General features: G+C 40.4%; 1 protein-coding gene and 2 non-coding genes across 10 annotated transcripts; all 3 read left to right on the forward strand.

Moving 5' to 3' along the window:
• The first annotated feature begins 2,846 nt into the window (after positions 1-2,846).
• Positions 2,847-18,585, forward strand: LOC117083799. 8 transcript variants are annotated; one of them, XM_033211837.1, is made up of 4 exons: positions 2,847-3,508; positions 4,857-4,977; positions 8,363-8,557; positions 17,770-18,585. In XM_033211837.1, exons 2-4 carry the CDS (start codon positions 4,868-4,870, stop codon positions 17,906-17,908), a joined length of 444 nt encoding a protein of 147 aa, XP_033067728.1. In that variant the 5' UTR covers positions 2,847-3,508; positions 4,857-4,867; the 3' UTR covers positions 17,909-18,585. The 8 variants fall into 8 exon arrangements, 1 of the variants encoding a protein (XP_033067728.1); XR_004437217.1 differs by lacking the exons at positions 2,847-3,508; positions 4,857-4,977; positions 17,770-18,585 and adding exons at positions 12,841-13,276; positions 14,766-14,847; positions 16,976-17,017 and having other exon boundaries at positions 7,991-8,557; XR_004437216.1 differs by lacking the exons at positions 2,847-3,508; positions 4,857-4,977 and adding exons at positions 12,841-13,276; positions 14,766-14,847 and having other exon boundaries at positions 7,993-8,586.
• Positions 13,331-13,509, forward strand: LOC117084749. The gene has a single exon (XR_004437648.1). It is a non-coding gene; the product is annotated as a small nucleolar RNA SNORA81 (small nucleolar RNA).
• LOC117084677 lies at positions 14,568-14,698 on the forward strand. The gene has a single exon (XR_004437583.1). It is a non-coding gene; the product is annotated as a small nucleolar RNA SNORA63 (small nucleolar RNA).
• Positions 18,586-27,672: the final 9,087 nt, after the last annotated feature.

Below are 27,672 nucleotides of genomic sequence, written 5' to 3' on the forward strand. Positions count from 1 at the left end.
AAAACCACACAGCCATAAAAAAGAATGAGATCATGTCCTTTACAGCAACATGGATGGAGCTGAAGGACATATCCTGAGCAAACTAACACAGGAACAAAAAACTAAATACCACATATTCTCACTTATAAATGGGAGCTAAACAATGAAAACGCATGGACACAAAGGGGAACAGACACCATGGCCTACTTGAGGATGAATGGTGGGAAAAGGGAGAAAATAAAAAAACTACTCTCGTGTTAGGTACATACACATTAAGGATTGTTATGCCTTTGTGGAGAATTGAGCCCTTTATCATTACATAATACTCCTCTTTATGGCTGATAATTTTACTTGCTCTGAAGTTTGCTTTATCTGAAATTAATATAGCTACTTCAGCCTTCTTTTGATTAATGTCAACATGGCTTATCTTTGTCTAGTTCTTTACTTTTATTCTATATGTCTTTATATTTAAAGTGGGTTTCTTGGAGACAACATATAGTTGGATCTTGTGGGTTTTCTTTAATCCATTCTAATAGTCTTCTTCTTTTAATTGCGTATTTAAACAATTTAGATTTAAAATGATAATTAATATAGTTAATATCCACCATATCTATAACTTTTTTATTTGTTGCTTGTGTTCTTTTTTTTTGTTTTTTGTCTTTCATTCTTTTTCTGCCTTCTCTGGTTTTAATTCAGTGTTTTATATGATTCCATTTTCTCTCCTCTGTTGGCATATTCTAGGAAACCAGAATATGCCACCCCAAAATGTGCCTCATTGGCATAAGGATTACTTTGAGCTGATTGTTTTGAGAAACAACAGACACAAGACAAGCTCTGAAAACAAGAGTAAAATTTATCCTCTTGTGTTATGCCATTCTTGTGTTGCTATAAAGGAATACCTGGGACTGAGTAATTCATAAAGAAAAGAGGTTTAATCAGCTCACAGTTCTGCAGACTTTACAGGAAGCATAGTGCTGGCATCTGCTTCTGCTGAGGGCTTCAGAAGCTTAGAATAATGGTAGAAGGCAAAGGGAGAGCAGGCAGTGTCACCTAGAGAGGGAGCAAGAAAGAGAGGAAGGAGGTGCCACACATTTTTTCGTTTTGTTTTTTTTTTTTTTAAGAGACAGAGTTTCACTCTTGTTGCCCAGGCTGGAGTGCAATGGCGCAATCTCAGCTCACTGCAACCTCCGCCTACTGGGTTCAAGCGATTCTTCTGCCTCGGCCTCACGAGTAGCTGGGATTACAGGCATGCACCATCACACTTGGCAAATTTTGTATTTTTAGAAGAGACAGGGTTTTTCCATGTTGGTTAGGCTGGTCTCGAACTCCTGACCTCAGGTGGTCCATCTGCCTCGACCTCCCAAAGTGCTGGGATTACAGACATGAGTCACCACACCCGGTCGGTGCCACACACTTTTAAACAACCAGACCTCACGAGAATTCACTCACTTTTGCAAGGACAGCACCAGGCCATTCATGAGAGATCTACCCCTATGATTGACCCAAACACCTCCCACCAGGCCACACCTCTAATACTGGCGATTACATCTCAATATGAGATTGGAGGGGACAAAGATCCAAACTATATCACCACTTGGAAGGGCAATTCACACTTACAAAGAACAATCTCCATTTGTAAGGGTGTCTTCCTTCTCTGAACCAGGAAGACAAGGATAATTAAATCATTAGAAAAAAACTTCTCATTGATGGAAAAGGTATCAACTTAAATCTGCATAACAGACCTTACTCTTGTTTGCCATACTTTTCCTGATCACCTCTCTATAACTGGCCTCCCCAACACCATTCTTTCTTTATTTCAGCTGAAGATAGTATTTAAGCTTGAATTCTAAGCAAGGAGGGAGGCGCCACACACTTAAACAACCAGATCTCACGAGAACTCAATCACTATTGCAAGGACAGCACCAAACCAAGTAACTCTCTTTGAGAGTTACTCATTTTTCCCTGGATATCTCCCACATATAGACTAGAATGCATATGTCATAAGACAAAATTACAACGAATTTAGTTTAAAGATCTTAATTAGCTTTTATTTGCAATTCCAGAATCAGGCAACATTTCAATCTATAAAATAGGATGGATGTTCTGATGAGCTGAGCAGAAGGAGCTGGTTTTATAGGAAGAAATGCTGGTTTTCCTCTGTTTCTAAGGAAAGCAGAAACAGAGAACAAAAAAATGGATTGATCATTTCAAAGTTAAAGGTTAAAGCAGAAGAGACTTTTTTTAATCATGGTAGCTAAAACTGGCCTGTTTGGGAATTTGGCTATTTCTCTTTCTTTCTCTCTCTCTCTCTCTCTCTCCCCCTCTCTCTCCCCCCACCCCCCCCTCCCCCTCCGTCCCTCCTGCCTCTCCCCCAACCCCTTTTTCTCTCTTGATTTCTCAAAAAGTCAGATAAACAACTTAGTTTCAGCTTGGTAGCATGGAACTTTAGTGTGATTCCATTTTGGTTTGGTCTATTGGGCATAGCAAAGAAGCTCAATTTAAATCAGTCACCTCCTATAAATTTTATTAACACACGTTATGTTAATAAACTTCTGTTTGTTTTTCTATGGTTAATCTTCTTTTGTTACAAGAGGTCCCACCTAAGAAGTATGAAGGGGCTGGGCGCAGTGGCTCACACCTGTAATCCCAGCACTTTGGGAGGCCGAGGCGGGTGGATCATGAGGTCAGGAGATTTGAGACCATCCTGGCTAACACGGTGAAACCTGTCTCTACTAAAAATACAAAACATTAGCTGGGCATGGTGGCAGGCACCTGTAATCCCAGCTACTCAGGAGGCCGAGGCAGGAGAATGGCATGAACCCGGGAGGCGGAGGTTGCAGTGAGCCGAGATCGGGCCACTGCTCTCCAGCCTGGGCAACAGAGGGAGACTCCATCTCTGTCGGAGTAAGAAGTATGAAGGATAGAGGAAAAAACTTTTTCTCCCCTATAGTTTCAATTATGTATCTTTTTTTAAAAAGTTAGTGATGTCCTAGAGTTTTCCATTTACATTTACAACTAATATGTCTTCTTTCAAATAACATTACACCACTTCATATGTAGTGCAAGCATCTTATGACAGTATTCCCAATTCCTCCCTCTCATTCTTTATTACATTTCTGTCATTTACTTCGCTTATCTAGAAGCTATCATTACTCAGTACATTGTTGCTATTATTATTCTGAACAAATTATTAACTGCTAAATAAACCAAGAATCAGAAAAATAAGAGGTTACACATTACCTTCATTTATTCTTTCTATAATGCTCTTTCTTTAATATGAACTTTTGAATTATTTACCTTCTTTCTGAAGAACTTATGTTAACATTTCTTGCAATGCAGGTCTATTGGTGACGAATTCCCTCAGCTTTCATTTTTCTAAGAATGTCTTTATTTCTCCTTCATTTTGAAGGATAATTTCACTCGATACAGAATTCCAGATTGATCATTTTTTCTTTCAATAATTTAAATATTTCACTTCACTTTTCTCGCATGGATAGTTTCTGAGAAGTCTAATGTAATTCCTCCACAGGTAAGATGGCTTTTTTTTCTGGCTACTTTCAAGATTTTCTCTTTGTCTTTGATTTCCTGCAATTTGAATATATGTCTAGATGTAGATTTTTTTTTGTTATTCATTTATCGTGGTTGGTGTTATCTCACCTTCCTGGATTTGTGAATTGGTATCTGCCATTATTTTTGGAAAAGTCTCAGCCATTATCACTTCAAATATTTCTTCAAATCATTTTTCCTTTCACTCTTTCTGATCTTTCTGGTGTTTCCATTATGCATATGTAGGATACAATAAATTCCTCTTCAAAGGTTTCAGGCTGTAAATTGTTAAGTACAATGAGTTCTGAGATCCTCTCCAAAGAACCAGTATATCAGTGTGTTCAGCTCCCTTGTTCTTTGTTCTTCATTTTAAAGTTTAACTTCCTCATTCTCCTTGTCTCCTTGCCCCTAGTTTCAGTAAACAACCCACCAGTTCTAATTAGTAGTTCACATCTGTTCCCCTGGTCACCTGCTCCATCCTGAGTCACCCCTGGCCACCTGCTCTGACCTAAGTCACCTTTAGTCATATGTTCCATAACTGTCTTTCCTGCCAAAACTACTCACCCCACCACTCTGACTCATACCCCTGCTCTCTTTAAAATAGCCAGTCGGAATTAATTTAGACTGTTCAGTCCAACCCTAGCCAATAGCGGAACGACACAGCAGTAGGGGTTACCTATGTCAGGAATAAAAACCCCTTACCCTCCCTTGTTCAGGTGTGTCCTCACCATTGCTCCATCTACGAGTCACACCCTTCTATAGAAGTAAAATTGCCTTGCTGAGAAAATTAAATTTATGTTTGAGTACTGTTTCTTTTGTGGCACCAAACATTTGCTTCTAACACATATGTCACACCTTTTGTAATTGTCCCATAGTTCTTGGATACAGGCATACATTGTTATATTACACTTCACTTTATTGTGCTTCACAGATATTATGCTTTTTACAAATTGAAGGTTTGTGGCAACCTTGTGTCAAGCAAGTCTATTGGCACCGTTTTTCCAACAGCTTGTGTTCACTTCATTAGCATTTTTAGCAATAAAGTATTTTTAAATTAAGATATGCATCTTTTTGAGGCATAATGGTATTGCATACTTAACAGACTATGAAATAGTATAACTTTTATATGCACCGGGAAACCAAGAATTTAGTGTGACTTGCTTTGTTGCAGTGGTCTGGAGCCAAGCCTATAATATCTCCAAGGTGTGCCTATATTCTGTTCGATTTTTTTCTCTCTTTTTTTTTACTCTTTTATTTTCAGTTTGGGAAGTTTTTATTGACATATCTTTAATTTCACTGAGTTTTTTCTTTCGATGTGTTCATTCCAATAGCTAAAGCATGCATGTGGTACAAAATTCGAGTCAAAAGAGTATACAATGAAAAGGAATTTCTCCTACTTCTTTCTCTGAGCCACCACATTTTCCTTCCCAGAGGAAACACCTGTGTATACATGTAAGTAATCGCATCTATGTTTCCTTTTAGTTTTTTAAATAAAACTTATGGCATAATATATGCATTTCTATATCTTGCTTTTTTTCATCCTTCAGTATATTTTAGAGATAATTCCATAACAGTACACATGATGCAGAAACTCTAGAATTTCAATTATTTTCAATGACTGCATAATAACCCACTGCATATATAGCTATCCTATAATTCATCAGTTTTGCACTGATGGGCATTTAAACTCTTTTATCTTTGCCATTATAAATTTAGAAATGAATTTCCTTAGTCACCCATCATTTCAGCATATAGGAGTATACCTGTAAGATAAATTCCTAGAAACAGAATTGCTAGGTCAAAGGTTTGTAAATTTGCAATTTGGGTACTTATTGTTAAACTGTTCTTCATAGCATTATTGCCAATTTCTGCTTCCATCAGCAAAGTATAATAATGCCTGTTTTCCTGCTACTTCCTCAATTACAGTATATTTTAAAACTTATATTTTCTAAAATGATATGTATTTTTTATTTTGAATAAAACTGAGCCCTTTTATTATGTACTTGTGTTTTCTGTGAACTGTTGATATTGTGTTGTTTTTTCTAATGAATTGCTAATGTTGTTGAATTATAGGTACTTCCTCATGTATTAGGGAAATTATTCCATTGTCTGTGATATGAGTTGCAATTTTTCGCCCAGATTGCTGTCTGCCACTTTTAGTTTATGTACTTTTGCTGCTTTTAAATTTAAGTAATTTAAAGTATCAATTTTCTCTCTTATGGCATTTGGGTATTGCTTTATAAAATTTCCTGTGCTACAGCATGTATCAAGATTTAATGAAGTACACTTATGCTTCGTTTTTTCCATTTACTCTTTATCTGGAATTTATTTTGATGTGAGGTATGAGTTTGAGTTGGGATCCAACTTTACTTTTTCTAGACGGCTACCTAGTTGTGTCAACATCATTTGCTGAATTTTAAAAGTTTTTTTTAAAAATCAAGAATGTATGTTGAATTTTATCAAACACCTTTTTTGCATTTTGGAAATGACAAATTTTTCTTTTCCTTTATAATGATATTTAGAGACAGGAGGTCTCACTACATTGCCCAGGGTGGCCTCAAACTCCTGGGCTCAAGGGATCCTCCCATTTCAGCCTCGCAAGTAGCTGGGACTACAGGCACAAGCCACTGTACCCGGCTATTTCTAGTAAAATAGAAATACTTTATTATAATTTTTATTTGATTTAGGATTTTTCCAGTAATATTCATGAGTACGAATTTTTTTTATTTTTATTTTTTAGAGATGGAGTCTTGCTCTGTCTCCCAGGCTGGAGTGCAGTGGTGTGATCTTGGCTCACTGCAGCCTCCACCTCCCGGGTTCCAGTGATTCTCCTGCTTCAGCCTCCCGGGTAGCTGAGATTACAGGCACACACCACCATGCCTGGCTAATTTCTGTATTTTTAGTAGAGACAGGGTTTCACCATGTTGGCCAAGCTAGTCCTGAACTCCTGACCTCAGGTGATCTGTCTGCCTTGACCTCCCAAAGTGCTAGCATTACAGGCGTTAGCCACCACGCCCAGCCATGAGTAAGAATTTCTATGGTCAGTGTATATGTATATGCTAGATGGGTGTTTTATGAGATTTTGGTATAAGTGTTATGCTCACTTCATAAATAGAATTTGAAATGCTTCCTTTTTTTTTTCTGTGCTTAAGGCAGAATCAACAGCAACCAACAGCAACCAACTCTCTGTTCCTTAAATTTTCACAGTAGAATTATCCTATGAAATAATTTGGGCCTGGTGCTTCTGTGGATTCAGCTATGGAGATATGCAGTTATCTAACAACATCTTTTTCTTTTTCTTTTTTTTTTTCTTGTTTTTTTTTTTTTTTTTTTTTTTTTTGAGGCGGAGTCTCGCTCTGTCGCCCGGACTGGAGTGCAGTGGCCGGATCTCAGCTCACTGCAAGCTCCGCCTCCCGGGTTTACGCCATTCTCCTGCCTCAGCCTCCCGAGTAGCTGGGACTACAGGCGCCCGCCACCTCGCCCGGCTAGTGTTTGTATTTTTAGTAGAGACGGGGTTTCACCGTGTTAGCCAGGATAGTCTCGATCTCCTGACCTCGTGATCCGCCCGTCTCGGCCTCCCAAAGTGCTGGGATTACAGGCTTGAGCCACCGCGCTCGGCCTTTTCTTGTTTTTTGAGACCGAGTTTCGCTCTTGTTGCCCAGGCTGGCGTGCAATGGCACAATCTCGGCTCACAGCAACCTCCGTCTCCCGAGTTCAAGCGATTCTCCTGCCTCAGCCTCCCGAGTAGCTGGGATTACAGGCATGTGCCACCACGCTCGGCTAATTTTGTATTTTTAGTAGAGGCAGGGTTTCTCTATGTTGGTCAGGCTGGTTTCGAACTCCTGACCTCGGGTGATCTGCCCGCCTCCACCTCTCAAAGTGCTGGGATTGCAGGCATGAGCCACCGTGCCCGGCCAACATCTATTTCTTCCATAGTAATTGGTCTACTTAGAATTTCTATCTCTGGAATGTTTTGGTAAATTATATTTTCTTGGAATCTTGTCCATTTCATTCAAGTTTTCAAATTACACAGAACTGACTGATCATGCAATTCTTTTAAGTTTTCCTGTATCTATGGTTATTTCTCCTTTATCATTTTGTATTTTGAGGTGCTCCTCTTTCTTTCTTGAGCCAACCACCCTATTGTTGCCTTTTTCAAATCTCTTGCTTATTAGTATTCCCATTCCCATTTCTACTTTTTATTTTCTTCTTTTATTCTTACGAATTCCTTCTTTCTGCTTCTCTTAGGTTTACTTTGCTATTTTTTTCTAAATTATTTAATTTACTTTTATTTTGAATTTTTAAAAGCACTGCATTGGTATATCCCACAGGTACTAATATGCAGCGCTTTCTCTTTTTTTTTTTTTTTTTTCATTTTTAAGATATTCAGTGATTTCAGTTTTGAGACGGTTAAGAGGATTTCTTCATGCTTTTTTTTTTTTTTAAACATTTCGAAAATGTTACACAATTTTGCATTGCTTTATTCTCCACTCCTTTGTATCCCACGACAGTCTCCCGCCCCTTTCTTCACCTCAGTTCTCTAAAGATCGAAGGTCAAGAAGAGGGTTTCTTGCCCAGGAGCCTGCGAGAGGGTGGGCCGTTGCAGTTCATGCGCGGAAACAGCGATAGGAACACCCAGGGCCTAAGGAGGCTGGGGACAGAGCAGATCCTCCCAGCCGCTAACACCGCCCGGGAGTAGATGCAGACCCCCAGGACCCCGGGGGCCGGGACCACACCCCGCGGGCACGAGCCCGATTGGCAGATTGTCGCCGAGTGGTTTCAACGGTGACGCCCCCACCCGAATGCCTCGCTAGGATTGGCTCATTTCTTGGTTCAGACCTGGACGGTGGCCAGAGGAGGACAAGAGGCTTTCACACAGAACGGAGGTGATGTGGACTACAGTGGAGACGCAGCCGCACTTGAACAAGCGACCGGGCCCTGGGGACATGGCGGCAGCCTCTTCACCGTCAGTGCTGCTCGCGGCTGCAAGAAACTGGTGGCGGCACTGCCTGAGCCCGCTGCTATTGCCAAGGTGACGGGGCATAAAGCGGCGGTCGATCGGTGCGTGGGGGCGGGGCGCTGAAGGGAGAATGAGGCTCGAGCGGGAGCACCGAACGGCATCCGCTTGTCAGGGGATTCGGCTTCCAGTCCCCCTTCCAGAGGGCGTCGTTCTGCAGCCAGGCCTGTGTCTTTCCCCCGCCTCTACAGGGCACGAGCTACAGAATGCTTTTCTGTTTCTATTTTTTTATAGTAAGGAAGCACTTTCCTTTCTCCCCCGTTTATTCATTTGTTTACTTCTGGTTCCCGTGTCCTTTTAACATGTCCCCGTCATTCCCTGTTTAAGGGCACAGGATGTTCCAGGCTTATCTTGTACTTAGCTCCTGCCTTGAAATCAGACATTTCTCCAAAGAATCCTGATTCCTTTTTTTGGAGGAATGTTATTTTATAGCCTTATCTGGGTTGTAGGTTGTGTTCGTTGCTACTAGGATGCCATTACTTCTAGACTGTCTCAGCAGACACTAGGAAACTTTATGTGTGTATATATATGTGTGTATATACGTATATATGCACACACACGTTATGTGTATATGTGTGTGTATGTACATATGTATACATATATTTATATATGTACACGCACTCTCCCCACACACATCCATACACGCATCAATCCAGGTACATCTATATCTGTTTTATATCTATCTACATGTATGTTTAAAAAACAGCTGAGTTCATACTGTTACCTCAGTTCCAGTGCATCATCTCAGGGTTCAATCAGATCTGCCCTTTCTGTAATTGTTACTGTTTTCTGAGAGTGAGAAAGCTGGTTGCCCTTATCCACAAGATAATCACTTCTTTGCTCAATCGTGTACAAAAAGTTGATTCAAAATCGCTAACCCTGTACCACTATGAAAAACAGACCAACTAGCCAGAGTTCAATATTGGTTTACAGTTATTTTTGTCTTTAGTTTCTGTAATTAAAACTGTATTATACAGGTTATGAAGGCAGTCTTAGAGGTGTTATGACTATAGAGTTTACAAAGTCTCTGTAATTAAGATGTGGAACTAGTGTGTGAATAATATAAAAAGACAAGTAGAATAGAATAGAAAATCCAGAAGTAACCCCAAGTGCACATGGAAAGTTAAAGGTGGTACCACATATCATTGGAGCAGAGTTGGGCTTTGTGATACACAGAGCTGGGCCAACTGGTTGGCCATCTGGAAAAAGATAAAATTAGATCTACACCTCATAGCATAACAAAAATAAAGTCTAAATGGATCAGGGATCTAAATGTGAAAAATGAAGCATTACAAGTACTGAAAGAAAAAGGCTTTCTAACTATGACTCAAAAACCCATAAGCAATAAAATAAAAAGTTGATAAATTTGACCACATAAAACAAATGGCATGACAAATACATCATAAAGTTAGAAGACAACTGAAAAAACACTGGATTGGGAGAAAATAATCTTAGCACGTATCACGGGGTAAAGGATGAATATCTTTCATATTTAAATTTGAATTTTAAAACTTTTCCAAATCAATTTTCTCTGTTTACATTCGGCAGTGGCAAAGTGACTTTATCTTTTACATCAGAATATGTCAAAAAAGTAGTAAGTTATACTGCTTTTAAAGATAAGAGTCATCCGTTTAAAAAATACTTATTATATCATATGTCTTAGGGCCCCAGAAGTAAACCCTAAGACAGGAATTCCTGTGCAAATAATTAGAAAGTTTCCAGGAAAAAATCTCAGGGGAATAGGGAAATAGAATAGAAAGGGAAGGAAGGCCACAGAGCACACTGCTCTAAGCCTGTTCCCCTCGAGGTGACTCAGTCCTGTTGAACTCGAAGTCAGGGTACATAGTCAATCTTTGGAGTTGTCCTTACCAGAGAACCAGCAAGCTGGTGTGTACATCTCTGCCGAGTCACTGGTTAAGGTCTGCCCTCAGGGAGACCCAACTTCCCAGATACTTTGGGTTTTATAAAAATATAAAACTTTATACTTAAGACTTAGTGTAAAGTCATCCATTCAGAACCTTCTTGTTAACTGTTGTCCTTGCATACAGGGAGTTTTTGTTTCAAATTAAACAGAAACTAGGGTTGCAGATATGTTTTGTAGGGCTGTATCTCAACCAATTGACAAACGGAAGCTTGCTTTCTGGGTAGACTAGGATCAGTGCCGTTTCTGTTCACTATTGTCAAGTTTAAATGCAGTGTGCAACATGAAAACCGCAGTGATGTGTTATGAGTTGGGAATCTTTGTCATTTGTGATATCTGCATGCTATCTGTTTTCAAAGCTCACTGCTATATTAGCTATGAAATAAAGCTTGTTTTAACAAAGTGATAGGCTTCATTAAGATCAAGGCTATATAAGTCATGGTTTCCTATTGGAAAGATAATGATCTTTAAAGTGAATGATAACCAGTAAATACATATCAGAACAACTTGCCCTGGAGATGTAAATGCAGAGCTTATTCACTATTTATACATCTTAAACACAGAAGAATAATGTAGAAAATGTCTATTTTGATTTTTCCTAGGACCTTTTTTTAGCTAGTGATGTTTAGGGTATGGGAGGGAAAATAACCTAATGAAGCAAGTTGCTACACATGAATATCTAGAGATGATACTAAGACTTTTGAAAAATAGAGTTTATTTTATTTTTTAAATGGCTTTAGGTTTCCAGAAAAAGAGTTACAGGTTTACAGAGAAGATAGTACAAAGAGTTCCCATATACCTTGGATGCTATTATATGTTATTAACATTTTACGTTAGTATGGTAAATTTGTGGTGTACTTATATTATGGTTAGTATGCTACAATTTTTTTTTTTTTTTTTTTTTTTTTGAAATGGAGGCGTTCTCTGTTGCCCAGGCTGGAGTGCAGTGGCACGATCTCGGCTCACTGCAACCTGCACCTCCTGGGTTCAAGCGATTCTCCTGCCTTAGCCTCCTGAGAAGCTGGGACTACAGATGTGTGCCACCATGGCCAACTAATTTTTGTATTTTAAGTAGAGACAGGGTTTCGCCATATTGGTTAGGCTGCTCTTGAACTCCTGACCTAGTGATCTACCTGCCTTGGCCTCCCAAAGTGCTGGGATTACAGGCGTGAGCCACTGCACCCAGCTAGTATGATACAATTAATAAACCAATGTTGTTGGATTATTATGAACTAAGGTCCACAATTTATTCATGTTTTCTTAGTTTTTATGTAAAGTGCTTTTTCTGTTCCAGAATCTTATCCAGGATACCACATTCCATTTTGCTGTCATGTCTCTTTAGACCCCTCTAGGCTGTGACAGTTTCTCAGATTTTTCCTATTTTTGGTGACCTTGATGGTTTGGAGGAGAAGTATTCAGGTATTTTGTAGGATATCTTTCTGTTAGAATTGACTCATGTTTTCCTCTGGATTAGACTTGAATTTGGGGCTTTGGGGAAGAGGACCACAGATGTAAAGTGTGATTCTCTCTCTCTCTTTTTTTTTTTTTTTTTTTGAGACGGAGTTTCACTCTTGTTGCCCAGGCTGGAGTGCAATGGTGCAACCTTGGCTCACTGCAACCTCCACCTCGTAGGTTCAAGCAATTCTCCTGCCTCAGCCTCCTAAGTAGCTGGGATTACAGGCATGTGCCACCATGCCTGGCTAATTTTGTAATTTTAGTGTGGGGTTTCTCCATGTTGGTCAGGCTGGTCTCAAACTCCCGACCTCAGGTGATCCGCCTGCCTCGGCCTCCCAAAGCACTGGGATTACAGGCGTGAGCCACCGCACCCGGCCTAACGTGTGATTCTCATCACATCAGATTGAGAGTTATGATGGTTGCTGTCGACCTTAATTAAGTGGCTGAGGTAGCACTGGAAAGGGTTCTATGCTGGAAAGTTACTCTTCCACCCTCCTTTCACACTGTACTATTAGGAAGGAAATCACAAGGTCCAACTCACACTTAAGTGAAACATTTTTTTCCAACTTTTCAAAAGGATCAGGTTGTTTTGGATGAAGCAGATGAAAATGTTGAACCAAGGAATTAAGGATCAAATCCATGAGATTTACTAGAAATTAAATACAAGTACTCTTGTGCACATGAGTTTTCTCCAGCTGGCAGGTTGGATTCATTGTTACAACATAGCTGTGAAGTGCTACGTTGTCCTTGTCCCCTGCTCAAAGAAATTGTTTCCCACAATCTCTGTCTCACTCAGTTCTATAGTAAGACATGGACGCTTGGTCTCAAACATCATTTCTCTAAGTATTGTTATGAAACTATTACATCTGCTTAATTGATTTATCAACATAATTAGTCATTGTCCTTTTTTTTTTTTTTTCAGAGTCTCACTTCATTGCCCAGGCTGGAGTGCAGTAGCACTATCTGAGATCACTACAATCTCCGCCACTCAGATTCAAGCAATTATCTTGCCTCAGCCTCCCGAGTAGTAGCTGGGAGTACAGGCGTGTGCTACCATGCCCAGCTAATTTTTGTATTTTTGGTAGAGACCTGGTTTTGCCTTGTTGGCCAGGCTGGTCTCGAACTTCTGACCTCAAGTGATCTGCCTGCCTCGGCCTTCTAAAGTGCTGGGATTACAGGCATGAACCACTTAGCCTGGTCAGTTATTGTCTCTTTTTAAAGATTTTGTTGCTTTCTGCCTCAATATTAATATGTTGGAAATTACCAAGAAGTTCATGACAGATATATTTCACATTCTGGTGAAGAAGGAAGAATTGGCCCTTGAAGGAGTCAATGTTTTACAATAATTTTGAAAGAGGGTAATATTTTTCTAATTGATATACATAAAAACCATAGCCAGGGATTTAAAATTTACCTTCTTGTTTAAGCTCTCTACTAAAATTCCAGAAACTAGTATCATGTCTTAGCATTTGTAATAAAGCTATCAGAGAAAACCCAAGAAGAAAAAAGAACTGTACCAGATAGAAAAATTGAGTTGAACCTTTTTTTTTAGACGGAGTCTCACTCTGTCACCCAGGCTGGAGTGTAGTGGCGTGATCTCAGCTCACTGCAGTCTCCACCTCCCAGGTTCAAGTGATTCTCCTGCCTCAGCCTCCCGAGTAGCTGGGATCACGGGTGCCCACCACCATGCCTGGCTAATTTTTTGTATTTTTAGTAGAGATAGGGTTTCACCATGTTGGCCAGGCTGGCCTCGAACTCCTAAACTCAGCTGATCAGCCCACCTTGGCCTCCCAAAGTGCTGGGATTACAGGCGTGAGCCACCGTGCCCAGCCTGAGTTGAACCTCTTTTTTAAGACAGGGTACTTTATTCTAAGATCTGGTACAGTAATATCTATATTTAGGCAGAATTAGTAAAATCAATGAATAACTATTCTCTTCCAGTGGTAGGGATGAGGTGTAGAAATCAAATGGCTTTTTATTCCAACTCTGACATGAATTAACATTTTCCTCTTGGAAATACTGTAAGGAAAGAAATTGTATGCTCTTTATGACGAGAGATTGACCAGTCAGGTTGTTCCTTATAGAACACAGAGTGAAAAGTATCCTGGCTTCTAAGAAAAAGCATGCCAGTTTCTGGTGTGGTAAGAGCTGCTCTTCCCTAGTATTGCTAATTAGGATGCTATTAATATCTGATTGTAGTTGAGCCTTGAACAAGCTGATTAGGGGCAGCAGCCCCAATACAGTCGAAAATCTGCAGATAATTTTTGACTCCCCAAAAACTTTACTACTAACAGCTTAATGTTGACCAGAAGCCCTACTAATAACAGTCGATTAAACACATATTTTGTATGTTATATATATGATATACTGTAGTCTTATAATAAAGTAAGCTAGAGAGAAGAAAATGTTATTAAGAAAACTATAAGGAAGAGAAAATACATTTACTCTTCATTAGGTGGAAGTGGATCACCATAAAGGCCTTCATCTTCCTCATGTTCATGTCAAGTAGGCTAAGGAGGAGGAGAGAGAGGAGGGTTGGTCTTGCTGTCTAAAGGGTGGCAGGGGCAGAAGAGAAGCCACTTAATAAGTGGTCCTGCACAGTTCAGACCCGTTTCCTTCAAGGGTCCACTGCATTTTCTTAGTAAACTGAGGCAGGATCTAGTTACATTGTAGCTGTGAAGTGCTGCATTGTCGTTGACCCCTGCTCAAAATAAAACTGTTACCTTTCAAGCCCTGTCTGCTATGGTGCTCTAGCTGCAGGGATGTCTGGTCTCATACATGTTCACCTGTTTAAGTACTGACTTGACAAATGACTTTTGAGAATTAGGGGTTGGTGGTGTTTTGCAGGTAGTGACAGAAGGAAGAAAACATTGTCAGGAGGGAATTCAGATAAAGGACAAACCATATTTTGAGTGCTACTGACTTGTTGGTAAGTATTCTAATTCCTTATTTAATGACAGTATCTATCTAGCAAAAGTTGGTTTAGGGGGGAAGTTTATAGTAGACTTTGCCAGCTGAAGTTGTAGGGGCGTGAAGATCACACTCCACAGTGAACTGTGCTGTTATATATAGGTTATTACTCTTGTGGCCTAGAAGAGTGTGCAGCAGTTGCTTTTTGAAACATAATTTAAATATATACTATCATATCTGAGGTTCTTGATTTTTATGTTTAGTAGTGTGTGTACTGATCATCAACTGTGATCTGCCCACTGCTTGTGAAAACTGTATTCTCATTTGATTATTTGACATCTTTGAATTCCTTGTTTTTATTCTAGTGAAATAAATTCATACACAGTTACGTGTCACTAAACAACTGGAATGTGTTCTGAGAGATCACAGAGCATACTTACACAAATGTAGATGGTGTAGCCTACTGCAAACCTAGGCTATGTGGTATAGCCTGTTGCTCCTCTGTACTGAGTACTGTAGGCAGTTGTAGCACAATGGTATCTGTATATCTAGACATAGACAAGTTAGAGTAAAAATACATCATAAATTATGTACCCTTGTATAGGGCACATAAATGATGTGCCCTATACAAAAACAGCACCCTTGTATAGGGCACTTACAGGGGTGAGGCTTGCAGGACTGGAAGTTGCTCTGCGTGAGTCAGTGAGTGAGTGGTGAGTGGATGTGAATGGCTAGAACTTACTGTATACTATAGTAGACTTTATATATAAACACTCTGCACATAGGCTATACTACATTTATTTTTAAAATAAAGTAATTGCCAGGCGCAGTGGCTCACACCTATAATCCCAGCACTTTGGGAGGCCGAGGCAGGTGGATCACCTGAGGTCAGGAGTTCGAGACCAGCCTGATCAACATGGAGAAACCCTGTCTCTACTAAAAATGCAAAATTAGCCAGGCGTGGTGGTGCATGCCTGTAATCCCAGCTACTTGGGAGGCTGAGGCAGGAGAATCACTTGAGGCGAAGGTTGCAGTGAGCCAAGATTGTGCCATTGCACTCCAGCCTGGGCAACAAGAGCGAAAATCAGTCACAAAAACAAAACAAAACAATAAAAATAAAGTAACTAGGCTATAACTTTACGACGTCTATGAAGTCACTAGGTGACAAGAATTTCTCAGCTCCATTATAATCTTATGGCGTCACCATCGTATATGCAATTTGTAGTTGACCAAAATGTCATTATCCAGCGCATGACTGTATTGTTTTTCAAGGTGATTTTGTCAGCCAGGCAAATGTATCAGGATAATAATTTTATCACCTTGTAACATGATATTTATGTACCTGGGAGGACTCATGGTTGGACAGAACACAGTGGAAAGCAAATGTGAAGTGTTGCTCAGATTTTGGACTTTATATACCGTTGATATTTCAGGGAAAAATCAATGATGCTATTAGATTTGGTTGTCTTTAACTCACCTATGAGTCTGTCTTAAAGTCATGTTTGCTCATAGCTTGTGCTTTCTTGATGATTCCTCTATAATTGGAATTTTCTCAGCATTTTCTGGTCACAGTTTATATTGATCCTAGCCTAGTTATATTGACTTTGTCACTAAATAAATTGAACTATGCCTTGTTACCAATAAAAATGAGTTACTGTATTTTTTTAATGTAGTAGTTCATAGGAGTAGGTGACAAGTGGTGGTCAGAAATGACATGGGCCTGATTTCGGACATAGATTGATAAGTGAAACAGCAGGTCATTTGGATAAAGAAGGAATCAGTATTTCCATATGTGTTTTTCTCTTGTTCTGATTATTTGATATTTTAAGTTCCTACAGCAAGAACACTTTTGATTGGTTGTGTGATCCATTTTAGTAGAGAACTGTAGTGGCAAACATGTTTTGGTTATTTGTGTTAGAGTCTGTGACATGCACTGAGCAGAAAGGAGTGATAAATATGGGTTACCAGAATACATTTTTTCAAGATTTCCCTCTACTGGTAAAAGTTTCCCAATAGAACTACCCAATAGAACTTTCTGTGGTGATGGAAATGTTCTCTATTTGTACTGTCCAATACAGGGGTGGCAGATAACATGTGACTATTGGAATGCGCTTAATGCAACTTTTTTTTTTTTTTTTTTTTTTGAGATGGAGTTTTGTTCTTGTCACCCAAGCGGGAGTGCAGTGGCGCAATCCCGGCTCACTACAACCTCCGCCTCCTGGATTCAAACGATTCTCCTGCCTCAGCCTCCCGAGTAGCTGGGATGACAGGTGCCCACCACCACTCCTGGCTAATTTTCATATTTTTAGTAGAGACAGGGTTTCACCATATTGGCCAGGCCATTCTCGAACTCCTGACCTCAAGTGATCTACCCGCCTTGGCCTCCCACAGTGCTGGAATTACAGGCGTGAGCCACCGTGCCCAGCCTATTTCATTTAATTTTAATTAATTTAAATTTAAATAGCCATATGTGGCTAGTGACTGTTTATTGGACAGCATAGTCGTAAACAACAGTGAACATTTCAGAGCTGGCATCTAGTTAATTCTGAAAGTGTATCAGAATGGATTCATAACTGTTCCTTTTGTTTTGTGCCTGTTCACATCTGTCCTAGACTGACATGACATCCACTCTTGGCTGGCCCACTTTGGTAGGGGCTTTAATTTTACTACCCTAAACCCAATACTTTCATCCTCTTTATAAGTAATAATGTTCATTTCGCAGCCAGATGAGCCTTAACTCCTTTTGTACTAACTTTGCAAGAAAACCTTTTCTTTTTCTCTAGATACTTTGATCAGTATCTTGTATTCCATTTAGAAGTACTCTACATATAATTCTGGCAAATAAACAGCCACCGATGATTAGCTAGTAGCTCAGATTGTTCAGTAGTTCATGTAATACTTGCTGAATAATATTCTGATTCATATTTTTTCTTTTGTTCAGAACTGGCAGTAGGGGTCAACTTGGGAAGACAGCTGTGACCATAAATATTAAAGAAGACAAAAGGATTCTTTGTGACACTGAGACCTTCTGCAGTACTACAGTGGGGGAAATGCCGGTGTACACAGCTGGCCTCATGTAATTCCTGGGATGAGATCGTTTGGGATGCAGTGCTGGCTGTTGCTGAGCAGGTGATCACAACGCGTACTGTGTTTCTTTCCTTGAGAATATTTGAATCTCGCCTGAGTACTCATAACAGATGAGAAACACAGGTTTTGATAGCATAGATTCACACTGTCATTAGTCATGAGCTCTTGGGAGCAAAGTAATTGGTTTTGTCCTCTTTAGAGTTAGACCCTGTGGTTGGGTATGAAAGATGAGTGTCTGTAAAAATCCTTCTTAGAAATGTATTTCCTCAAGACTCTGTCTCAAAAAAAAAAAAAATTTATTTCCTACTTCTGTAAAAATCGCTATATTGAGTGTTCTCTATCACTTAATAATATACTTATTTTATTATTAAGTGGACTTAAAGATATGCGGTGTATAAAATCAGCTAACTATGTTAAACCATGGTGTCTTCCTTTATTGTGTTAGGCTGAATAGAACAAACTTTAAAATAATTTTTTAAAGAAAATCTTTGAATTCATTTTGTTTGGTGTTATATTTTTATTCAGAAAAGCATTTTATTAGTGCTAGATGTGAACCAGAGCCTTCTGCTAAATACCAGCAGCAATCATGTCCTAGAGTTAAATCCCAGGAAACTTGCCATATTGTATATTAAAGGTTCAATAAATTACAATAAAGTATTCTTTCTTTAAAGTGATTTGGTCCTTATTCCTTAAAAATCATACTTTTTGCCATAACTCCATATTTTCAAAGGAAGAAGATGAAATGAAATAGTATTCTATAGTAAATATTTTATTCCAGTTACAAAATTACACACAAATGTGGCTTTTTATAAAAAGGTTTAATAGTTCCAAATTGAGCTGGGTGTGGTGGCTCACAGACCAGGCATGGAGGCTCATGTCTGTAATCCCAGCACTTTGAGTGGCCCAGGCAGGCAGATCACTTGAGGTCAGGAGTTCAAGACCAGCCTGACCAACATGTCTACTAAAAATACAAAATTAGCCGGTATGGTGGTGCATGCCTGTAATCCCAGCTACTCGGGAGGCTGAGGCAGGAGCATCACTTCAACCTGGGAGGCAGAAGTTGCAGTGAGCCAAGACCACACCACAGCACTCCAAGCCTGGGTGACAGAGCAACACTTTGTCTTAAAACAACAACAACAACTAAAGTTCCAAGTTAGCTGCTGCTTGGCAGTAGCACAAAGACTGATCAGTGAGGTTGTTCATTAGCCCCATCTGCCAAACATTGTCTGCTGCTTATGAGAAAAAGGAAGCACTTGAACATGAGATTTCTCCCTCTTCTGGTGTGGCAAAAATTTTCTGGTAGGCGCAAAGTAGTTACATAACAGCAAGGTTTTCTATGTTAATGGACTAATATTAATCAGTAAAGTTTTTTTTCCATAACAACAACACGGAGTGTATATAATGGGTACTATAACAGAAAACATGGACATCGAATGTTATCTTTTTTAAAAAAAAATAGACTTTATTATTTAGAGCCATTTCAGGCCAACAGAAACACTGAGCAGAAAGTACAAAGAATTCCCATACACTCCCTGTTCTCACACACCCACGGTCTCCCACACTTCAACATCCCACACCAGAATGGTACATGAGTTACAATCACTGAACCTCTATTAATACATCATTATCACTCAAAGTCATAGTTTAGGGTTCATTCTTGGTGTTGTACATTCTATGGGTTTAGAGAAATTTATGATGACATTTGTCCACCATTATAGCATCATACAGAGTATTTTCACTGCCCTGAAAATCCTCTGCTCTACCGATTTCATCCCTCCCCACAACCCCCCACAACCACTGATTTTTTCTTTTTTTGTTTTTTTGTTTTTGAGATGGAGTCTCGTTCTGTCACCCAGGCTGGAGTGCCGTGGCATGATCTCGGCTCACTGCAAGCTCCGCCTCCCAGGTTCAAGCGATTCTTCTGCCTCAGCCTCCCAAGTAGCTGGGACTACAGGTGCCCGCCACCACGCCCGGCTAAGTTTTGTATTTTTAGTAAGGACAGGGTTTCACCATGTTAGCCAGGATGGTCTCGATCTTCTGACCTCGTGATCCATCCGCCTCGGCCTCCCAAAGTGATGGGATTACAGGCATGAGCCACTGCGCCCGGCTGACCACCGATCTTTTTACTGTCTCTGTGGTTTTCCCTTTTCCAGAATGTCTTATAGTTGGAATCCTACAGTATATAGCCTTTTCAGATTGGCATTTTTCACTCATATCACTTAAGCTTCCTCCATGTCTTTTCATAACTTCAAAGCTCATTTCTTTTTAACGTTGAATAATACTGCATTGCTTGAATGTACTACAGTTTATCCATTTGCCTACTGAAAGACATCTATGTTGCTTCCAAGCTTTGGCAATTATGAATAAAGCTGCTATAAACATCAACGCACAGGTTTTTGTGCAGACATAACTTTTTGGCTCCAGTGGGTAAAAACCAAGGAGTGTGATGGCTGGATCGTATGGTAAGAATACGCTTCGTTTTGTAAGAAACTGCCAAACTGTCCTCCAGCTTGGCTGTGCTGTTACATTCCCACAAGCAGTGGACCAGAGTCCTGTTGCTGCACACCTCTCCAGCATTTGGTGGTGTCATGTTTGATGACAGACATCAGATTCTTATTTTTTCCCCCTCAAATTATTTATCAAGGGCCAGGCGTGGTGGCTTACACCTGTAATCCCAACACTTTGGGAGGTTGAGGCGGGTGGATCACTTGAGGTCAGCAGTTCAAGACCAACGTGGCTAACATGGTGAAACCCCATCTCTACTAAAAATACAAAAATTAGCCAGGTGTGGTGGCTCACGTCTGCAGTACCAGCTACTTAGGAGGCCAAGGCAGGAGAATTGCTTGAACTGGGGAGGCAGAGTTTGCAGTGAGCCGAGATCGCACCACTGTACTCCAGCCTGGGCTACAGAGCGAGACTCCATCTCAAAAAAAAAAAAAAAAAAAAATTATTAAGCTTTGTCTTGACCACAGTTTATAATTTGTTAAAAGAACTTGTCTGACATGCAATGAATGTTTTACCAAATAGTATCGCCTAGAAAATAATATGTTAATGAATTTCGGGAAACAGCCCCTGTCCTTTCTCAGTCCCAGTATTGATGCCTGCCATTTTCTTCACCATAAAACTGCTGCTGTGGCAAGGTAAATGCTAGACTCCTTGGAAGTATCATATCAATTAAAAGTTATCACTGCTTTCAGTCAATAAATGTGCAAAAGGAGATCCAATGAATAAGCTGCAGGAAATGGCATCTACCCTGAAGTCCATTCCCTACAAAGTATAGGAGACAGGTGGAGAGAGCTGCATAAAGATGAGACAAAAAATCAAAACAGGCCAGGCATGGTGGCTCTTGCCTGTCATCCCAGCACTTTGGGAGGCCAAGGCAGGTGGATCACCTGAGGTCAGGAGTTTGAGACCAGCCTGACCAACATGGAGAAACCCTGTTTCCACTAAAAATAAAAAATTAATCAGCCGTGGTGGTGGGTGCCTGTAATCCCAGCTACTCAGGAGGGTGAGGCAGGAGAATCGCTTGAACCCGGGAGGCAGAGTTTGCGGTGAGCCAGCCATCCTGGGCAACAAGAGCGAAACTCTGCCTCAAGAAAACCAACCAACAAACAAACAAACAAAAAATCAAAATTAAACAAAACCAGCAAACAAACCCTAACATGTTGTATTAGGAAAAGGTATAACTACATAATTTACTAAGTAGCCTTTATAGCCCTGTGTCTTAGTGTGTTTGGGCTACTATAACAGATTTCCATAGACTGGATGGCTTACAAACAATAGATATTTATTCTTACAGTTCTGGAGGCTGAGAAGTCTAGGATCAAGTCACTAGCAGATTTGGTGTCTGGTGAGGACCCACTTCCTGGTTCATAGATGGCCACCTTCTTCCTGTGTTCTTGCATAATGAAAGGGACAAGGGAGCTCTCCAGGGTCTCTTTTATAAGGGCACTGATCACACTCATTAGGGTACAACCCTCATGACCTAATCATCCCCCCAAAGTCCCACCTCCTAATAACCCTCACACTGAGGGTTAGAATTTTAACATATGAATTCGGAGGGTCAGGGGAAACAAGCATTCAGGCTACAGCGTTCCACCCCTGGCCACACCAAATTCATGTCCTTCTCACATGCAAAATATATTAATTACATCCTAACAGCCTCCAAAATCTTAACTCATTCCATAGTATGACCTTAAGATCAACTCTATAGTCTAAAATCTAAAGTCCTATCTAAATAGCTAGATCAGATATGGGAGAGACTCAAAGTACAATTCATGCTGAGGCAAATTGCTTTCTAACTGTGAACCTGTAAAACCTTGAAACAAGCTATGTGCTTCCAAAATACAATAACAGGACAGGCATAGGATGGACATCTCCATTCCAAAAAGAGGAGTAGGAAAGAGGAAAGTTATAACAGGCCTCAAGGATGTCCAAACTGTAAGGCAAACTCTATGAAATTTTAGGCTCAAGAATAATTCTCTTTGGCTTGATGCTCTGCCCTCCAGGTCCACTGGGGAGAAGGTCTTGCCATTCAGTTCCACTGAGGTGGTGGTTCTGCCCTCACAACTCTACTTGGCAGGGATTGTGTCCCCAGACCACTAGGTAGCTGGCACAGGTTTGGACAGAGGCAATCTGGCCTATCAAAAGTAAGCCAGGCCAGGTGCGGTGGCTCAAGCCTGTAATCCCAGCACTTTGGGAGGCCGAGACGGGTGGATCACGAGGTCAGGAGATCGAGACCATCCTGGCTAACACGGTGAAAACCCGTCTCTACTAAAAAATACAAAAACCTAGCCGGGTGACATGGTGGGCGCCTATGGCCCCAGCTACTCGGGAGGCTGAGGCAGGAGAATGGGGTAAACCCAGGAGGCGGAGCTTGCAGTGAGCTGAGATCCGGCCACTGCACTCCAGCCTGGGTGGCAGAGCGAGACTCCATCTCAAAAAAAAAAAAAAAAAAAAAAAAACCAAGCCAATGATCCCCCTTTTGAGACCAAGAAGGCAGCTCTAATGGTCCCTGAATTGCCTTTGGGGCCATTCTTCCCTTGTCTTGAAGAATAGTGCACATTTTTAGCCAAATGGTCCCATTTGGCTATCCAAGAAGTCTGACAGCCTTCCTTCGTTACTTCCCATCTCCTTCCCCTGCACACACTCTTCTTAGGTGTCAGTTCAACTGCTAATTGACAGTTGAATTAGTCAATTTTCTCCTGGTGTGACTAATTAAATTCATGATTCATTCCATTCTAATCTCCCCCTCAAATGGTTGCTTGGCATTTCTCATTTTTTGCAATGTGGATAGCTGGGAATATTTCAGCTGTTTAAATTCTGCTTGCTTTTTGCTTAAGAATTCTGTCTTTAAGTCATTTCTCTCTTCTGGCATTTTACTATAAGTAGTCAGGAGGAGCCAGTCCACACCTTCAACACTTTGCCTATAGATTTCCTCAGTCAAATATCCAGTTTCATTGCTCTCAGTTCTACATTCCACAAAACAGTAGAACCTGAACCCAATTCAGTCCAGTTCTTTGCCACTTTATACTACAGACCACCTTTCCTCAAGTTTCCAGTAACATGTTTCTCATTTCCATTTGATACCTCACCAGAATGACCTGCGCCATCCATATTTCTACCAAAAATTTGTTCATGTTTATCTAGTGCATTAGCCCATTCACACTTTGATATAAATAACTACCTGAGACTGGGTAGTTAATAAAGAAAAGAGATTTAATTGACTCACAGTTATGCAGGCTGTACAGGCCTCAGGAAACTTACAATCATGGTGGAAGTGGGAGGGGAAGCAAGCAAATCTTCACATGGCAACAGGAGAGGAGTGAAGGGGAAAGTGCCACACACTTTTTTTTTTATACTTTAAGTTCTAGGGTACATGTGCACAACGTGCAGGTTTGTTACATATGTATACTTGTGCCATGTTGGTGTGCTGCACCCATCAACTCGTCAGCACCCATCAACTCGTCATTTACATCAGGTATAACTCCCAATGCAATCCCTCCCCGCTCTCCCCTCCCCATAATAGGCCCCAGTGTGTGATGTTCCCCTTCCCGAGTCCAAGAGATCTCATTGTTCAGTTCCCACCTATGAGTGAGAACATGCGGTGTTTGGTTTTCTGTTCTTGCTATACTTTGCTGAGAATGATGGTTTCCAGCTGCATCCATGTCCCTACAAAGGACACAAACTCATCCTTTTTTATGGCTGCATAGTATTCCATGGTGTACGTGGTGCCACACACTTTTAAACCATCAGATCTCATGAGTACTCACTCACTATCACTAGAACGGCAAGGGGGAAACTACCCCCATGATCCAACTACCTCCCACCAGATCCCTCCCCCAACACTGGAAATTACAATTAAACAAGAGATTTGGATGGGGACACAGAACCAAACCATATCACCTAGGTATCTATAAGAAGATGGAGGCCGTCTCTCCAGCAATCCTTGCTTCCTTTTGCGCCCTCACCAGAATCACCTTTACCAGTCACTTAATGGGACTATCAGCTTTTTCTTTTCCTTTTTTCTTTTTTGCATTGTAAACAATATAGCTTTATACAAACATAAAGTTATGTACCTTCGAAGGCATGACTACAGTAAATAAAACATCTTAAAATGTTTTAACAATGTACAAATACATTCATAAAATAATTAATTTTATTAATGATGAATAATGAATTTTATGAATGAGTTGTGATAAATAATCAGTTGTGAGAAAAACTCTGCCAGTTGAACTGAAGGGGAAGGAGATGAGAAGAAATGAAGGAAGGCTGTCAGGCATCTTGGATTTTATAGGATGGGAACATAGAGCTATTTGGCTAAGATGTGCACCACTCTTCAAGACAAGGGAAGAATGGTTTCAAAGACTCCAACAGAGTTTATAGTACCTCTAATACAATCTGCCGGTGCCTACGGTGGTTTATAGATTGGTTTAGTTTGAAATTATATGTATTTCTTTGCTTAAAAGAAGTCATTGGCCAGGCTTAGTGGCTCATGCCTGTAATCCCAGCACTTTGGGAGGCCAAGGCGGGCGGATCACGAGGTCAGGAGTTCGAGAGACCAGCCTGACCGATATGGTGAAACCCCATCTCTACTAAAAATTCAAAAATTAGCCAAGCATGGTGGCACACACCTGTAGTCCTGGCTACTCAGGAGACAGAGGCAGAAGAATTGCTTGAACCCAGGAAGCAGAAGTTGTAGTGAGTCGAAATCGCACCACTGCACTCCAGCCTGGGCAACAGAGCAAGACTCCTTCTCAAAAAAAAAAAAAGAAGAAGAAGAAGCAGTCATTAATGCAAACGCATGATTTACAATGTCCTCGTTACAGCAAGAAAAAAACAGATTCACAAAATAAAATGTATGTTAGACATTTATTAGGTCAAGTATTTAATGATTATTCTCAATATAACATTAGAATAATACTCTTTTAGTGGTAAAATATTTCATTAGACCAAGGACAACTGAGGAGCTTCCTTAAGTTCCAAGAAGTAAAATCTTGCTGTCCAGTCCATAAAATAAATAGAAGAGCAGAAATCTCTGAGTTTCCCTTAAACTATGAAGATTCCATTTCCATTAATTGGGCCTTAAGAAAAAGACTTGTTATAAATAAAAATAAATAAAATTTTAGCAACCAGTTAACACCACTGGCCTGAATTTGGTTTTTACTTGCTTGCGAATCTCTAGGATGAGAAATTTCACCATGAAGTACATATTAAGTTGTAAAATTAACAATTATTTCTAAGTTCTACATAAGCCAAAGTGCTCACTTTTATTATGGAAACAAACCTTTCTTCTGAAAATGATGTACAGAAATAATAAGTAAACACATAGAACTTTGAGGTAGGTTAAGAACATTTGTCTATGTTCTATAGATCAAAATGATGCAAAGGTCTCCATTACATATGTTTATGAACACAAACATTTTTATTAATTTGGGATATATAGACATTATGTAAGTATATGCATACATATGCATACCATAAAATACATTTTAATGATGTTTCCAGCTGCATCATGCTTTCAAGCCTCAACTGTTAGAAAAAAAAAAGCAAACTTAGTATGAAACTGCTTTTCCTTTTTTAAAATAAAAATTGTCAGTGGAAAGACAAATCCAACCTCTTTGCAGCATGTACTGAACTCTAAAAGGCTCAGAGTCAAGAATCTTGTTAGTTGCTCCCTGATGTAACAGAACGTTACATTATGTTTTCTCTTTCTACTCAGGAAGTTTGATTATCTCCAATATTTTGTCCTATGAACTTTCCAAGATAAGACATAGCCATGCTGGTAAAATTCTTTCTGCTGCCCACTTTACACCTGATGTAGCCAGATAGCTTGGCACCTCATTGCACCAAACCTCTGATGATCACTGCCAACCACTGCACTCTGAAATGGAACAGAGCATCAAAGGAGAATATCACCCACAGCACTGAATAGACTTATGATAAGCCCCAACCAGAAGATGATGTTGCCTCTGGGACAGTTTTATTCTCTTGAGGGGATGCCTTCCTAACCTTCCTGGATTCAAATATCCAATGGCTCGTTCCACCAACGCAGGCCAACCATTAGTCTACCTGTGACATTACATTGACATTACATTACATCAATATCAGCTTTTTCTAGCAGGTACTGCAAAACTCTTCCAGCCCCTCCCCCTTACCCAGATCCAAAACTGCTTCTACATTTTCAGGTATTTGTTACAGCAACATCCCCACTTCTTGGTCGCAATTTCTTAGTTCATCTGGGCCGGGAAGTTCAAGATCAAGGCACTGGCAGATTCTATGTCTGACTTCCTCACAGATGGACATTTTCTCCCCGTCCTCTATGGCAGAAAGGACAAGGGAGCTCTCCAAGGTATTTTTTCCTAAGGTAACTAATCTAATTTATGAGGGCTCCACCCTTATACGTAATCACCTCCCAAAGTCTCCACATCCCAATCACATCACAGTGGAGGTTAGGATTTCAGTATGTGAATGTGTGGGGTGGGGGGTGGGGCACAAATATTTAGCCTATAGTACCCTGCTAATTAATGTGGATTTTATTTAGCAAGGGTGGGGATCATTCATTATCTCCTTTCAAGGACACCTTTGGTACTTTATTGAACTTTGTAGCACAAGGCACTCCTTCCTCCTCCACATTTCCCCTTCCAAGGGCCCCATTCCCTCTTTCTTCCTCCCACCTCTCTAACTCCCAAGCCTCCTTTCGCATGCCATTAAACGTGACCCTCTGCTATCCTCTCCACACTCTTCTTTTTTTTTTTTTTTTTTTGTAAGACAGAGTCTCACTCTGTAGCCCAGGCTGGAGTGCAGTGGTGCAGTGAGCTTGGTCCACTGCAACCTCTGTCTCCTGGGTCCAAGCAATTCCCCTGCCTCAGCCTCCCGAGTAGCTAGGACTACAGGTGCGTGCCATCACACCCAACTAATTTTTGTATTATTAGTAAAGACAGGGTTTCACTATGTTGGCCAGGCTGCTCTCGAACTCCTGACCTCGTAATTCACCTGCCTCAGCCTCCCAAAGTGCTGGGATTACAGGTGTGAGCCACCACGCCCGGCTCTCTCCACACTCTTCTTAGGTGTCCTGTCTGCTCCTCCAAGCATCAAACCAATGTTCCCTAGGTGTGTTCAGTCAGATGACCTGCTGGCACCTCAACATGTTCAAAATTGAACCTACCAACTTGCCACACTGCTACTAATCTCATTACCTTGAACTTCTTCTCTAATCTAGACTTCAGCAAACATATCCAAACTTTTCCTACCTTTG

The sequence above is a fragment of the Trachypithecus francoisi genome, unplaced genomic scaffold (assembly GCF_009764315.1).
Source record: "Trachypithecus francoisi isolate TF-2019V2 unplaced genomic scaffold, Tfra_2.0 Lachesis_group0, whole genome shotgun sequence".
Lineage (NCBI taxonomy): Eukaryota > Metazoa > Chordata > Mammalia > Primates > Cercopithecidae > Trachypithecus > Trachypithecus francoisi.

Excerpts from the sequence above, each read along its gene's own strand:
- LOC117083799 (XM_033211837.1), top strand. The coding sequence starts at position 4,868 with ATGTGGTACAAAATTCGAGTCAAAAGAGTATACAATGAAAAGGAATTT. Across the intron at positions 4,978-8,362 it reads GGAAACACCTGTGTATACAT|ACCTGGACGGTGGCCAGAGG; the intron begins GTAAGTAATCGC and ends TTCTTGGTTCAG. Across the intron at positions 8,558-17,769 it reads AGCCCGCTGCTATTGCCAAG|AACTGGCAGTAGGGGTCAAC; the intron begins GTGACGGGGCAT and ends TCTTTTGTTCAG.